Here is a 15478-nt window from a genome sequence, read left to right on the forward strand (position 1 = left end):
TTATTTACTGTATGTGATAGTTGTAATTATTTCAATAAATTTTTTGACTAATACATTAATTTACTTAATAATGTTCAAGGCAAATATTAATACACACTTATAAACAGATACCTGGAAAGCTCTGTGTATTATGTCTTGATTTTCACAAAAAAACTTAATTTTTTTGTGATTTAGTATTTTTTAATTTTTTAAAAAAATTGTTAACAAATCAGCATTTGTTGGGAAGTCCATCAAAAATGTCCACTTTAGTTGGGTCAGGATATTTATTTGGTATGTTGTAGTGTCATCTAGAATAGGAGTATTAATTATAGGTTTCATTAACTGGGAAGCAGAAATGAGAAATTGAAATATAAGCCAGTGAACTCTGAAATCTATGACAGATTCACATATGCTCCATTGAAAATGATTTTGCATTCTCTGCTAATGTAGATGTTATGGAATAGGATCAGTGTCTTGGAATTACATTAATAAGCTTCTGATGAACGTGGTCATATATGAGCTTTATGCATCTAATGAAAAATATTTTTGTATTATATTCATAACTGAGATTGTTGACTTGGATGAACCATAAAATTAATTTTCTCTGGTTCAAAGATCAGAAAATCTGACTTACTACTTCAGATACTAAATATAGTAGTCTTCTAGGTCAAGTGGTCTTGTTCAGCTGTTCAACTCAGCTGTTAGTGCAAAAGTAGCCATTGTCATATGTGAATAACTGGGTGTTGCTGTTTTCCAACAAAACTTAGTTACAAAGGCAGGTGGCCATCTTTTAGGGCATAGTACACACACACACACACATACACACACACACACACACACACACAACAAGGGCTATAGAGCTTCACTAATTTAAACAGATATGTCTAACTAGGTAACTCCAGGAACACTAATAGGCAACACATTTTATCATGTCTCAAGTCTTTTAATACATAGGCTAATATACTAACAGAAGTGTGTTTCTCCTATAGTATTGAGAAAAATAAAAATTTCCTACATATGAAAATTACATGAAAATCTTCCATTTTCTTTGGAAATGTTTAGTAAACTATTATGATAAGGATGATAAGGGCTTTTGCTTAAAATGAAAGTTATACACTGTGCCCTGTAAGATGTGCAGATTAAGCATAATTTGTTGAGTTTAAAATTTTAGGAATTATTAGGATCTGAGTGTGGTGTTGCACACCTTTAACCCCAACATTCAACTGCTAAAATCAAGAGAATAGCAGATTTGAAGCCAGCTTGGCCTACATAGTGCAATCCTGCCTCACACACAAAACAATTGAGGCTATCTTAATAAAATCCTAGTCAATTAAAATACTACCTCAACACTTAGGTGTCTCTGGGTTTACTTTCATTTATTGAATTTTATATTCAAAAATTACTAGTTTGGTTTAAAAACTATCAAATGCCAATGCAGACATTTTGAACAGTTTTTTTTTTATCTTATGAAGAATAATTTATCTCATGGTGAGAGCCTAGACAACCAAAACAAAGGGCTGGGCAGATGGCATGTGCTTGCAAAGCCTGCCAGCCCAAGTTCAATTTCTTAGTACCCACACAAAGCCAGATGCAAAAAGTAGCATACACATGTGCAGTTGTAAGAGATCCTGGCCTGCCCATATGTGTGCACATGCACACACACACTCACATGTACATGCAAATAAATTAATTAATGGCAAAGAGAAGGTAAAACAGTGGTGTTACATTCAAAGGAAAGGAAAGGATATCATTACTGCAGTCTTGAAATTTTTTTCACTTTAAACAATATTTAATATGCTAAATATATGTAAAACAAGCACATAAATAAGCCAAGTAGCATGCCACATGTCTGTAATCCTAGCTACTCATTGGGCTGAGACAAGAGGATTGCAAGTTGGAGGATTGCTTGAGCTACACAATGAGTCTAAGACCAACCTGGACAACAAATTGAATCTTAAAATAAAAATTAAGAGCCAAGCGTGGTTTCACATGCCTTTAATTCCAGCACTCAGGAGGCAGAGGTAGGGTGGTCACTGTGAGTTCAAGGCCACCCTGAGTCTCCATATGAATTCCAGGTCAGCCTGAGGTAGAGTGAGGCCCTAGCTCCAAAAGCAAAAACAAAACAAAACAAAAAATTAAAAAGAACAGGCTGTGTGGTTGAGCATGTTTTTTAATCCCAGTACTTGGAAGGCAGAAGTAAAATGTAAAATCATTGTGAGTTCAAGGCCAGCCTGGATCTACAGGGTGAGTTCCAGGTGAGCCAGGGTTAGAGTGAGACCCTATCTCAAAAAAAAAAAAAAAAAAAAAAAAAAAAAGAAGAGGAGGAGAAGGAAGAGGAGGAGGAGGAGTTGGAAGAAGAAAATAAAATAAATAAAAAAAAGAACTGTGATTGTAACTCAGTAGTAGAATTCTTGCCTAGCATCCACAAGACCCTGGATTTCACTGCCAAGTATATTAAATAAAACACAAATCCAGAAGACTTATCTTCAGGATGCCCTGGGTTTCTGGATTGGTGGAAAGGCCATGCTTCCAATTATAGGAAGTTATATGGAGAAATGGCAGGGAGGCAGTTCAGGGGTGCCCCCCCCCCCTTTTAGTGTTTAAGAGCATACTAGGCATGTCAGTATTTTGTTGTTGTTATTAAGGTTGAGGAATGTTCAGTATTTTGAATTGTCTGCTACTTGTTAACTAACAACAGCACTAGTAACAATAAAGTCTTTCAATAACACTAAAAAGAGTGATTTTTTTTACTTAAAGCAAGGCACTTTTTCTGAGTATTTGGGAAACGTGGTGTGGGAGAGAGGTAAGGAAGTGGTTCTAACATGTAAACAAAACTAGTATTCAAGCACAGTGGTCGTTTCTCTGCAAAGACCCCAGCAAAATCAAAGATGCTACTGTGTACTGTATTTTAGGTCCCTGCATCAAGTTCATTTAGCTTTTTGCCATTATTAGTCTCACTTAATTAGAAAGAAAAAAATTAATATTTCTACTCCCTTCTCAGTTCTTTAGATGGAGCAGGGACATTGAAATGTGCATTTCTGAACCCTTATCCTATATTCGGGAATTTTCTTTAACGAGTTAGAATACCAGGTTCTTGACAAATATTATCACATTAAAACTTAATTATTGTAAACATAGGGTATTTGGAGGACTTAGAGTGCATCCTAGTGCTTGTGGGTAACTGAGTAAAACCAGATCTGAATCATAGAAGGAAATATGAGCCAGAGGTTAAATTGTGGAAGACACCACCAATGGTTGAAAGTTAAAAACATAGCATTACTGACAGTGACTTACATTGTATGCACATCTGAGAAAACACTGTATTAGTCAGCTTTTCTTTTGTCACTATGATGGCATACCTAAGAAAAACAGATTAAAGGAGGAAATATTTATTTGCCTCACTGTTCAGAAATCTTAATACATGGTCACTTAACTCCCTGGTGTCTAGGCTGTGGTGAAGGAGAATCTTAGGGCAGGAAATGTGAGAAGGAACAAAGCTGCTGACCTCATGGGGAAAAGAACCACAGAGCCAGTGGGAGAGGAAAAACACTCTTCCAAGGAATGTTCCCAGTAACCCAGTTCCTCCAAGTCAATTCTCTATTTTAGTTTCTACCACTTCTGAATGATGCCATCAAGTTATGAACTCATACTCTGATGAGGTGAAAGCCTTCATCATGCAGTGTCTTCCTAAAAGTCTCCCTTCTGGGCTTTTCATTTGAGACCAAATACTACATAAATGACTAGGGGACATTTTATTTTTAAATTATATCACACTGGTTAGAATGTATAATCCTAGAAAAAGAAAACTAGCATTAGGTAGAGAAAGGTCCCAGAGGGATACCAAGTTACTACTTGTTTTCTGCAGCAGAGAAGTAAGGGCAGGAAGTTTAAAAGAAAGGGATATGGGTGGGGGTCTAATGCAGTGATCAAGCAATGAGAAGACCTGGACAGTCCATTGTTTGATGAAGTCTTATCTACCAAGGCAGATGTGAACAACAGTGTCCTGGGGTTTACTGAAACCATGGTGAAGGGTAGAATCAAACAGATGGTGTTTTCTGTAAGGTAGATATAAGGAAAGGAATTCCTTCCCTGGTAAATGGTTAGCCACAGAGTTTAACTCTTTGAAATCTATGATTCTGTTACGTATAGGAGCAGCCCAACTTCGAATCCTTGGCAGTAGGTCGTAAATATCAAGCTTTTTTCCCCTCTCTACTGTAGAACATTTTGTTAGCTACAAATGGCAGAACATTAAACAATGAATTGTTATGCAAGCCATTTTGGCTGGCCAAGGGAGCTTGTCACCCTTGAGATGCACAGGCTTAGCTTTAGTCATACAATGTAGATATCCTGTGCTCATCTGGTTAGCATCCCCCTTTGCTTCTTATTTATTTATTTATTTATTTATTTATTTATTTATTTATTTATTTATTTACTTACTTACTTACTTGCAAGGAGAGAGAGAGAGAGAGACAGAAAGAGAGAAAAAGGGCATGCCAGAGCCTCTAGCCACTGAAAACAAACTACAGATGCCTGTGTCCTTTGTATATCTGGCTTATGTGGGTCCTTGGGAATTGAACCTGGGTCCTTTGGCTTTGAAGGCAAACGCCTTAACCACTGAGCCGTTTCTCCAGCCTGCCTCCCCTTGCTTCTTGACTTTTAATTGAGACAAAATGTTAATATAAGAAGTGTTGATAATAACCCATGAACTTCATCTTTTTAAAAAAGCAGTGTAACTCTCTTCCTGTAGTGTAACCATAGCAACTGACAGGGAACAGAGAAAAAAAGCTTTCACACATGCTGTGTTAATTAATCCTGTTCTACAGATTTCCTTCAACTGGAAGATACAGTTTAATTAAATTTTTCATGAGTAAGCAGGTTTTTGACTCATGAGGTATACAAATACATAGTGTTATCTTTACCAAAATTATTTGGAAAAATTTAATTAGATATTCATTCTTCAGGGTGTTCTTTTTAAATATTTTAGCCATGGGTTAAATAATTTGCTCATTTCCTGTAAATTTTTGGAGTTTATTATTCTTATTAATGGAAGTGAAAAATCCTTAAAGTGAGTATCTTTTGTTTGTCAATGTATAGTATACTTTCAAAGCCAAGCTTTTAATTGTCTTCATTACAATGAGATGGTAAGAGACTTTTTTAAAATGACATATAAGACTGTACCCTAGGGCTTGGGGGATGGCTTAGCAGTTAAGTCACTTGCCTGCAAAGCCAAAGGACCCGGGTTTGATTCCCCAGGACCCATGTAAGCCAGATGCACAAGGTGGCGCGTGTATCTGGAGTTCATTTACAGTGGCCCTGGCACACCCATTCTCTCTCTGTCTCTCTCTCTTTCCCTCCCCACTCCCTCTCTCTTGTTGTCTGTCAAATAAATTGATTAAAATAAAAATATTTTAAAAAGACTGTACCCTAAAGATATAACTTTCTGGGGCTAGGGAATTGGTTTAGTCAATAAAAGCATTTGCTAACCAAGCATGTGTGCCTGAGTGTGATTCCCCAGTACCCATGTAATAAGCTAGGCAAGGCTGTGCATGCCTATAACACCAGTGCTGAGGAAAACAGAGAGTAAGCCCCTGGTGCTGAGCTCCAGGTTCAGTCTCAAGGAAATAAGAGGAGTACACCTGACCTCCTCCTCTGGCCTCTCCATAAGTGTGCTTGGGGCACAAGCATCTGCACACATATGTGCAGTGCACACATATGCACACCATACATATTCTTAAACATGTAAATAATATATTCTTACTTTTCTTTATGGCACATTTAGATAAAAGCCATATTTATAGATTTGTTCGTAATATTTTGAAAAGTCAAATATTGAAAACCCATTTTCCTTGTTGTTTTGGGTAGTTTTGTAGCTTAGAGGAATGAAATTTGGAAATTTTTTGACCTAAGCATGTGGGAAGGAAGAAAATAATGTAGACTAAGAACTTTTTCCATTTATATTTTTCACAAATATTTAACCAACTCATATATGGTCTGAAATTATATATAATTATTTTTATTATGGTTATTTTTAGGTCCCAGTTTCTTTTCACAAATCAGAATATTGCTTTTTAAAATAGCTAGCCTGTTCATCTGAACTGTCAAATATATATATATATATATATATTCTCCATTCTCCCTGGCCTTGCTTCATGATAGTGAGGACTTGGGAAAAGCAAAGGCATCCAGTCTACATAGTTTTTGCATCCCATTGTCTTGATAACAATGTATGGGATGAGTTAGAACCTATGCTTAGCTGTTTGGTCTGTATGGAACTATTATCAGTTAGGAAACAAAGCTTTGATGGGATCACCAAGTTCTGAAGATTATTTTTCATCTTTATTTTCCTTTCTTAGTATTCAGTTTTGCTTGAATTGAGGTAGAAAAAAGAAATAAGGTGTTACTATAGAAATCTGTGTTGAAATTAATATAGTAATTTTATTCATGTGCATAAATATTGGGTACCATGAGTGTGTATGCTTGTATACATTACCTTTCCATTTTAATATGGAATATTAAATATAATAACACATACATAATATATAAAAATAATATTATATATTAAAATATATAATGTGTCACCATATTATTATAATAACTGAACTATAGGAAAAATTACTGTAGTCATAGCTGAATCCATTTAGAATTATCTTACCAGCTCTCCTATTAATTTCAAAATTTTAATGTGATATAGACAATGAAATGCTCTGTTAGTAAATAGGAAATTTTTATTTACTGAATACTACATAAATATTTATTAATCAGAACATTTATTCAAACATGTTAAAGTAGTCTCACTGTAAAGATGTTTTGAATGCTTTTAGCAACAGATTGTGAACAATATACCTGTTGCATTAGTCACATCATATTGACAAAATACCTGAAGTGATCAGTTTGAAGAAGGAATGGCTTATTTCTGCTCATGGTTTCAGAGGTTTCAGGTCATGCCTGGTTGACCCTGTTAGTTTTAGACTTATGGATGATTTAAAACATCATGGCAGGGAGTTGATGGAGAAACAAAACTTCTTATTTCACAGTAGCTGGGGAGCAAAGAGAGAGGAAGAGAGACCAGAATCCACATATCCTCTTTGAGAGTTGTCCACAGTGAGCCAACTTCTTCTGCTAGTTCCAACACCACAGAAGTTCATCAACTTCTAGTAGTACCACAGGCTGGTGAAATAGCCCTTAACACTTGGGTCTTTGAGGAACATTCTATGTCTAAAGTATAGCACTTATCACTAATGGACAGATGCAAAACTATCACAGCCTATTTGCCTTTTAGATATATCACCATGAATGTTGTGGCATTAAAAAAAAATCACACAGTCATTATATACAACCTTAGGGGGGGTACTTAGAAAAACATTCTCAATTTAAAAAAAAAATAAGTCACTCCATATTACTGAGGTAAACACTAAATATAGTTAAATATTTTTGTATTCATTCTTTTTATATTTGAGTATTTAAGATATGAGGCCAAGTTACATATATGATTTCATTTAAAATATTCTCAAAAATTCCCCATTGCAATTTATTATATCCCATCACATCATCTGTGTACTAGATTTACTGGCCATTCCTTTATAATTCTGCAGTTAGTTTTACATAAGCTTTCACAGTATGTCTTCCCATGGAAATGAGTGACAGAACACTGAAATCCCATTAGATTTTAGTTAACCTTTGTGAAAAAATGCCATACGTTCTTCATGCAGATTCACAGTATACATATAAAAAAATAGTGGCAACAAGAAATCTTACAATTGAGAGACTGTTTAGCTTTCTTACTGAAGTCTTTCTCCAAGCTGTTGAACCACAAAACTCTTTGTGACAAGACTTACAGTTTATAACTCCTAGAACTAGATCTCCATGGATTAGAACTTTGAATGATTCAGGAGACTTCTAGGCATTTCTGTCATACCGAGTAGTTTCTGAATTGTTTACTCTGATTATATTTTGTTAGATTACTAATGCTAATGCTTCATTTGCAGCTAGAAGTGATTTAATGATTATTAACGTGTGTTCAACACATGGAGGCCACAATATATTCTCTTCAACATTTGTATTAATCATGAAGCTGGATATATGATTCTGAATTACAGTTTTGTGTTTGACCTTTGATTCAAATTTAAAACATATGTTCTAAAAATGTCCATGTAATTTTTTTTTTATATTTCCTGTAATCCACAGGTCTTGCAAGAGCAAAATCTGTCCCAAGCCACACATACTCCAATGAAGTGGTTACCTTGTGGTACAGACCACCAGATGTCCTCCTGGGCTCCACAGAATATTCCACCTGCCTTGACATGTGGTAAGAAATGAATACTTTGTTGTAGCTAATCTGTGTATAGTGCTTGGTCTGGATCAAGCCGAAACAAACATCCTAATGGCTTGGATAAAGATTAATAGGGCAGGAAAATCAGAGAGCCAGAGCCTCAGAGGCCCCCAACACCGCAGCACTGAAGCGGACCAAAAATAAACCCAACATGGCTCAGGGAAATTTTGCGGAAGAGGGGGCGGAAAGAATGTCAGAGTCACATGTCGGGTCATGATATGCAGAGACATTTATCGTACCAATAACTGTGGGCTAACTCCACAATGCACGACCCATTTATATCAACAAGGAGGGTTCATTGGGAGGGGGTAGATCATGGATGAGCCTAAACAATGGTACCAAACTGCCTGTATTTGCTGAAAAGAAAACTAATAAATTAAATTTTAAAAAAATGATTAATGGGGCAGGAGTGTTGCTGTGTGCAATAATACTGTGGGCTCTTTAAAGCATGCTTGGAAGTGCTCCCTAGTCAGGGTCTGCCACAGATGGTATCTGGTCATGGTTCTTGATGGACAAGGTTACAGACATTTTTCTGTCAGCACTGTGATATTCTTTGTCCTAATTTATGGCTTTATTTTATAATAAATAGGCATAGTTCTCCAAATAGCAGTAGAGTTCAGAGTAGCAGGGAGCATGTTTAGTTTCACAATAAAACTCAGGTAAGAGATGTTCTGAAAGTTTTAAGGTAATAAGTCAGTACTAAGTTGACTAACAATATACCCTTAAAAACTATAGTAATAATCCAGGGAAAAAAGCCACTATGTTTTAAAGATATCATAACATAGTTTTTAAGAGAATATTGTTTCATGTAGTGATTCAGCAGATAACACAAATCCGTTTTATGAGGTCCATTGACTCACAAGATTTAACACTTAATATTAATATATAATTAATAATTAATACATAATTTAATACACAGCATTATTAATTGTGGTAAACTACCTTGAGTTTCCAGTGAAGTATGATTTAAATATAATAATTACATAAAAGGGATAATTGTATTCTTAGCAGTCAGGACAATGTCCCTTGTGGCTGTCCAGTATGTCTTTTATGCATAGAAAAATCCTTTTGTAGACTCATGATTGGGTTCAAAGTAAAATAGTTCCCATAGCATATTACTTTTTCATAAGCAGAATAATCTTTTATGAAACATTATGCCTCTGTGTATAGAACTTAGCTACATGATCATGTAATGTTTATGGCCTCAGTAAAACCCCAGTGAGTGTTATTTACCTTCCTGTTGTGTGCTTACTTTACAGTTCTGCCCCCAAGAATCTTGGCTTTTAGTAAATTAAGCAGTAGTGGGGCCTAACTTATATACTGATTCTATTTTACTCATAAAATTTACAGTAAGAGGAAAATCAAGTTCCTTGCAACATAGGACATAGAAATTTTTTATTTATTTACTTATTTTTAGGTAGGATCTAGCTCTAGCCCAGGCTTATCAGGAATTCACTGTGTAGTCTCAGGATAGCCTTGAACTCACAGCAGTCCTCCTACCTCTGCCTTCCAAGTGCTGGGATTAAAGGTGTGCACCACCACTCCTGGGAGAGAGAGAGAGATAGAGAGACAGAGAGACAGAGACAGACAGAGAGACAGATAGGATGGGAATGCCAGGGCCTCCAGCTGATGCAAATGAACTCTAGACACATGTACCACCTTATTCATCCAGCTTTCTGTGGGTACTGGAGAATCAAACTTGAATCATTAGTATCTGCAGGCAAACACCTTCATTGCTGAACCATCGCTCCTGACCCTTAATTTAAATTCCAGATACGCTTTAGGTAATTTAGAGACCTGTAAAGCCACTGAAAGGAAATGCAACATTTTATGTACATGTGGCTATTTTTTGTAGGTTATAATATGTACATATATGTGGGTGTGTGTGTGTGTGTGCTATACATATATATATATATATATATATATATATATATATATATATATATATATATATATGGCAATATAATATATAATATGTAGTAAAGCTAAAAAAGGAGGTAGGCCACCAGACATTCTAAGATCTGTTGCTATAAATTTTGTAATGATTTATAATGAATCCAGCTACCTTGTAATGATGTTATAAAATGCTAAAAATGAAGATGACCATCTCTCATTGAATGCTTTACCTAATCTATTTATTCATCAGACTTTTAAAAAATGGTTATTTACTCTATATGGAGTTAACTTTTTCCAAATGATAACATATATTTGGGCAAAATAGATGTTTAGATCACTAGTCAAAATGGAAGAAAAAATATTATACAAGTGCCAATGAATGTATGAGCATATATTATTCCTTTACTATTTTTTCTACTTTTAACTGAGAGTTGGCTATGCAGATAATAATTATGTGATACTCTGAATATGGAGTGTTCTCTCTACTTTTTGAATATGGAAATTCTAGGTTGTCTTTCAGTGAGTTCACCTAAGGACTTTGCAAATAAACCATACTATGAAAACATTTGTAGCATAGAGTCAGTTTTGTGTTAGTTATTTGGCAGTTCAGATAAGACTTTATCTTCATAATCAATGAAAGTCAGTTTGGATCCACTAACTCTGAAGTTTCTCCAAACCTTTAAGAGTGCTTTTTAGAGTACAGAGTACAACATGTGCTTGCAACTTGATAATAGATCTGTCTGTTTCTACATGGATAGTGTTTTCTTTTTCAACTGTGTATCTCCATCCTCCCGTGTGTGTGCATGTGTGTGTGTGTGTGTGCATACACGCGCATGCATGTGCACACTTGTCTTAAGAAAGATTGTTTGGGCACTTGCTGCCAATTCGTTTTGAACAGAGACATAATACATAAAAAGACTGTTATCTAAGATGTAAGGAAGAAAAGCAGTAAAAAATAGTAGACCCCAAATGCCCTTTTGTCTACATTCCTAGACTTTTCATTTCCAAACCAAATAGCAAATGTGTTAGGTTTGAGCAGTGTCCCATGCTTATGTCTGTTCTCTTCCAAGCCCTAAAATCTAAGTTATGTCTATGCTATGCCTGTCATTCTGAATTTGATTTCATTCCAAGCAATTTTGTAAAATCCATTTTTCTATTTTGCTGTAAGTCAGGTAAAATGTATGTTGTGTTTTTTTTTTTCCAGTTAGAGAGAAGTTCACAGGACACTGGTTTTGAATAATCAATGACATGACATTGATGCTGGATAGGGAGACACCTAGAAATGGGATTATAATTGAGTCATGGCTCAGCTACACCAGAGAGAAGTATAAATATTAACCCTTGGGCAACAGCAGGGAGGCAAGTGACAGTAGTTTCAGGCTATTTTTACAATTCATTTACTGTCCTGGGGTAATACAGTAGTAACTAAAAACTAATGATCCCTACACAGTGTTATGTTTTCCAGGTTTCTGCTTAAATAGCCACAGGCAATAAAAATATTAATGAGGCACATATGCATTCACACTGTCAACTACTGATGAAAATCAGAGCTGCCCCTGTTATGATCTACTCCTGTAGGTATCCAATACCATGGAGATGTATGAATACATGGTATGACTTGAGAACTCATCAGGAGATAGTTTTGATACTTTTGTGTCTTTCTATAAATGAAGATGTAAGAAGAGGAGTAGAATTACACATTAACTCGTATAACTTTTCTTAATTCTAGGATTTAATATCTTTTTGAAAGTCAAAACCTAGAAAATCATTGCTAAGCTTTTAAACCCAAATGGCGCTCCAGGTTCTGAAACCACATAAGGAGAAGCACGAGTAGGAAAGGCCGATTGTCTGTGCAGTTCTTCTTCCAGACAGCTGTACTCTAATCGCTGAGATCATTATTCTAAATAAGCTTTCTATGCTTGTATGGAAGTAGATATGTATAGTTACAGCTGCATTTATTTTAGCAGAAAGTTGTTGGAGATTTTTTAAGGGATTAATTTCTTTGTTCTGTTTTTGTTTTCTTTGAGGTAGGGTCTCACTCTAGCCCAGGCTGACCAGGAATTCATTATGTAGTCTCAGGTTGGCCTTGAACTCACGGCAATCTTCCTACCTCTGCCTCCTTAGTGCTGGAATTAAAGGCGTGTGCCACCAAACCTGGCTGAGGATTAATTTTTAATATTAGGTAACTAAATTGTCTGATGCTAATAAAAGACGATCTCATCAAGGTCATTGTGCTTTGAGGGGGAATGCTGGTATGTATGGCTCTTCCTATCATCTTCTTTTAAACAGCTAATTAACATATGAACTATGCTTGTCAAAATGTGGGGCAAATCATTTATAAATAAGCATGTCAATTGTAATGAGACTGCATATTAAATCACCCACTCCCTATTAAATCTCTTATTTAAGATTAAAATTAATTTATTTAACAATGTAACAACTGTGTAGTTAAGAAAAATCCATATTAGTCTTGATATATAGGAAAAGGTCTATCAAAATTGATTTTCACATATTAAAAAAGAAATTGTCTATTTATTCACCATCATTAAGCCATTTAGTATTCTTTTTATTAAATAAGCTTCAGCCCCCTACAGATTAACAAAGTATAGTGTTCTGCCATTGTCTTTACTGGTCTGTCTTGAACCAGAGCAAGTTATGTAATAAAATAAAATTTCCTAGGACTCAGGTTTATTTACCATTGCTTTAGTAGAGAAAATCCTAAATTAACCTTGGTACAGCCTCTACCTTGGGCATAGATTTATCCTTTTAAGGTCTTATTGTTTAATTTGAAACTTTACTGATGATAATAATAGTAACAATAATAGGCACTTTCATTGAACACAAACTGTATTATAAGTTCTGTTAAGCATCTTTTTTTCTTGTTTGTTTTTTGAGGTAGGGTCTCACTCTATTCCAGGCTGACCTGGAATTCACTATGGAGTCTCAGGGTGGCCGCAAACTCCTGGCAATCCTCCTACCTCTGCCTCCTGAGTGCTGGGATCTGTTAAGCATCTTAATTACCTATTGCACCATGACAAAGTGAAAAGAAAGAACACCCAGAGAAATTAAGTTGTATACAGTCATATGATTAGTAAACAGAGCCAATGTACAGACTTCACAGCAGGCCACTCAATGCCCTTTGTCTTTACAATATACTGTGTAATCCTGTAAGATGATTTGTAAGAAATTGTTCATATTTTCAATTCTAAGGTGACTCTAAAATGTGAATAAGGTACCTTTGTGTTCCATAATATAAATTTTATTTCAAGTCCTAGTAAATCTTTTGCTAGTTCAAATATATTGAGTAGCGTTGACTGTCACTCATGAGCCTGTAGACTTTCTTTCTTAATATCCTATATAAATACACTATGTATTTTTATTCACGAAAGGCATTATAAACATGAATCATTTAATTAATTTAGAACATGAGTCATTAAATTAAATACATTTTCATATGTCATACTGTCTGTGTTGACATATATCTTTCCAAATCCAAGTCATTACTAATTTACAACTTCAGTTAAAGTGAATGATTCCAATGTTAAAAGATTGTTCAGTAAGAATAAGATTTTGAGTTCCTGAGCTACATAATCATCACTCTGTAAATCATTGTTTGATCATCTTCTAACTAACCAGGTCCAAAGACCAAGGACATAAATTAGTCATTGTTTAACATAATTCTTTAAGTAGAAGTGTTCAAATAATGCAAAGTCCAACTAATATGGTGTAGGCATTGCCAGTGTGAAGCAATGGAATTAAAGAACTGGTGGCAGTGCAAGGACATCTGTGTGTCAGAAAGCCGAGGGTCTGGTGGTGGCCATGGTTCGGAGCCCATTCCCACTACTGGAGTCCATTAAGTTTTGGGTTACTACATAATTCCTCATCATACTATAATATTTTTGAGAGTTAATAAGAATTTGTCATGGGCAACATATATAAAGATGTAATTGTGCCATGTGGTTGCCTGTCTTAAAAATACACCCACGCAATAATTTGCTGCATATATTCTGATCAGAAGAAATGTAACAAGAGTGGTTAACTCACAACTAAAGACTGTCAGCTATAAGCTTAATTTATTACAGATAACTTATATCACATTACAAAGGAATTATCTCCATAAGTATGGTTCTCTAACATTGTATATTACATTATAGAATGACTGCCAAGGGCTGGCTTCAGAGTATCAAAATAAACCGTTTTTTATTTTTCTTTCAAAATATAGTATGGTGATAATGTTTATATTTCATTGCTTATTAATTTGTGTTTGTGAGAGTGTGTGTTTATAATCAATATATTAGACCATTTAATAGTCATAAATTAGTTGAATGATATATAACAATTCATTATATATATAGTCTTTGCTAGTAAATATTAAATTTCACCTAATATCATTTTAATCAATATTGACAAATTAATTGGCTAGCCATAAATGGTTATCTGAGTGTTTTGAACATAGTCAGTCATAGTGACTAAGCTACATGACATTATCATACCCTGGGCACATTCTTTGCCTCACTGGAACGTAAGAATGTGAAGAAAAGATTACATCAAATTCTGAGGAAATACAAAACTATATATAACATACATACATATGTGTGTGTGTGTGTGTGTGTGTGTGTGTGTGTGTGTGTGTATGTGTCCTTATTGGTTATTAGTATATCAATCAACCAAGTTAAACATAGTATGTTTCTACAAAGATATACCATAGAGGGGTGCTATGGGATATTGAAAAGGACTGAATGATGCTATAATTTGGTTTTAGGAAAATGATCCAGACACCCACCTTTCTCTGTCTTGAAAGTTAAAACTTTTGGTTAAGGATAATAATCTCAGTGTGTGTATGTGTGTGTGTGTGTGTGTATCTACAAATATATAAATTTTGTACTTGAAATTGAAAGAATATTGTGTATAGGCTAGTTTCTTTTAAGGATGTTTTAAAATTTTAAGTTGTGTAGATGTTCCTGTAGAAATCATGTCTCTGAACATACAACCAGCAGTGCTTTGCTGTATAAAGAATATGCTATGTTTAGTAGAGGCACATTGAAATTCTACATTAATTCCTTGTGCTACTTCTTAGATCTATGGCTACTTTAGTACACTAAATTCTTTTTTTTTTTTTCTAAATTCTTTTCTCTTCAGTTTCCAAATAGAAAACTGATAATAAATCCCATTTGGGGGCTGTACAGATAATCCAGAGGATAGAAGCACTTGTTGTGAAAGCATAACAGCCTGAGTTTGAATCCTTAAAACTGATGTAAATAACTATACGTAGTA

At 34.9% G+C, this 15478-nt stretch overlaps 1 protein-coding gene across 2 annotated transcripts in view; it reads left to right on the top strand.

The window, feature by feature from the left end:
- The window catches only part of Cdk14 (cyclin dependent kinase 14), a 707419-nt gene that overhangs the window by 427921 nt on the left and 264020 nt on the right, over positions 1-15478 (top strand). For both annotated transcript variants that reach the window (XM_045161059.1, XM_045161060.1), the window contains one exon: positions 8164-8284. In XM_045161059.1, the coding sequence (XP_045016994.1) occupies positions 8164-8284 (121 nt within the window). The remainder of the gene's footprint in view (positions 1-8163; positions 8285-15478) is intronic.

This window comes from Jaculus jaculus, chromosome 10 (assembly GCF_020740685.1).
Source record: "Jaculus jaculus isolate mJacJac1 chromosome 10, mJacJac1.mat.Y.cur, whole genome shotgun sequence".
In the NCBI taxonomy this organism is placed as follows: domain Eukaryota; kingdom Metazoa; phylum Chordata; class Mammalia; order Rodentia; family Dipodidae; genus Jaculus; species Jaculus jaculus.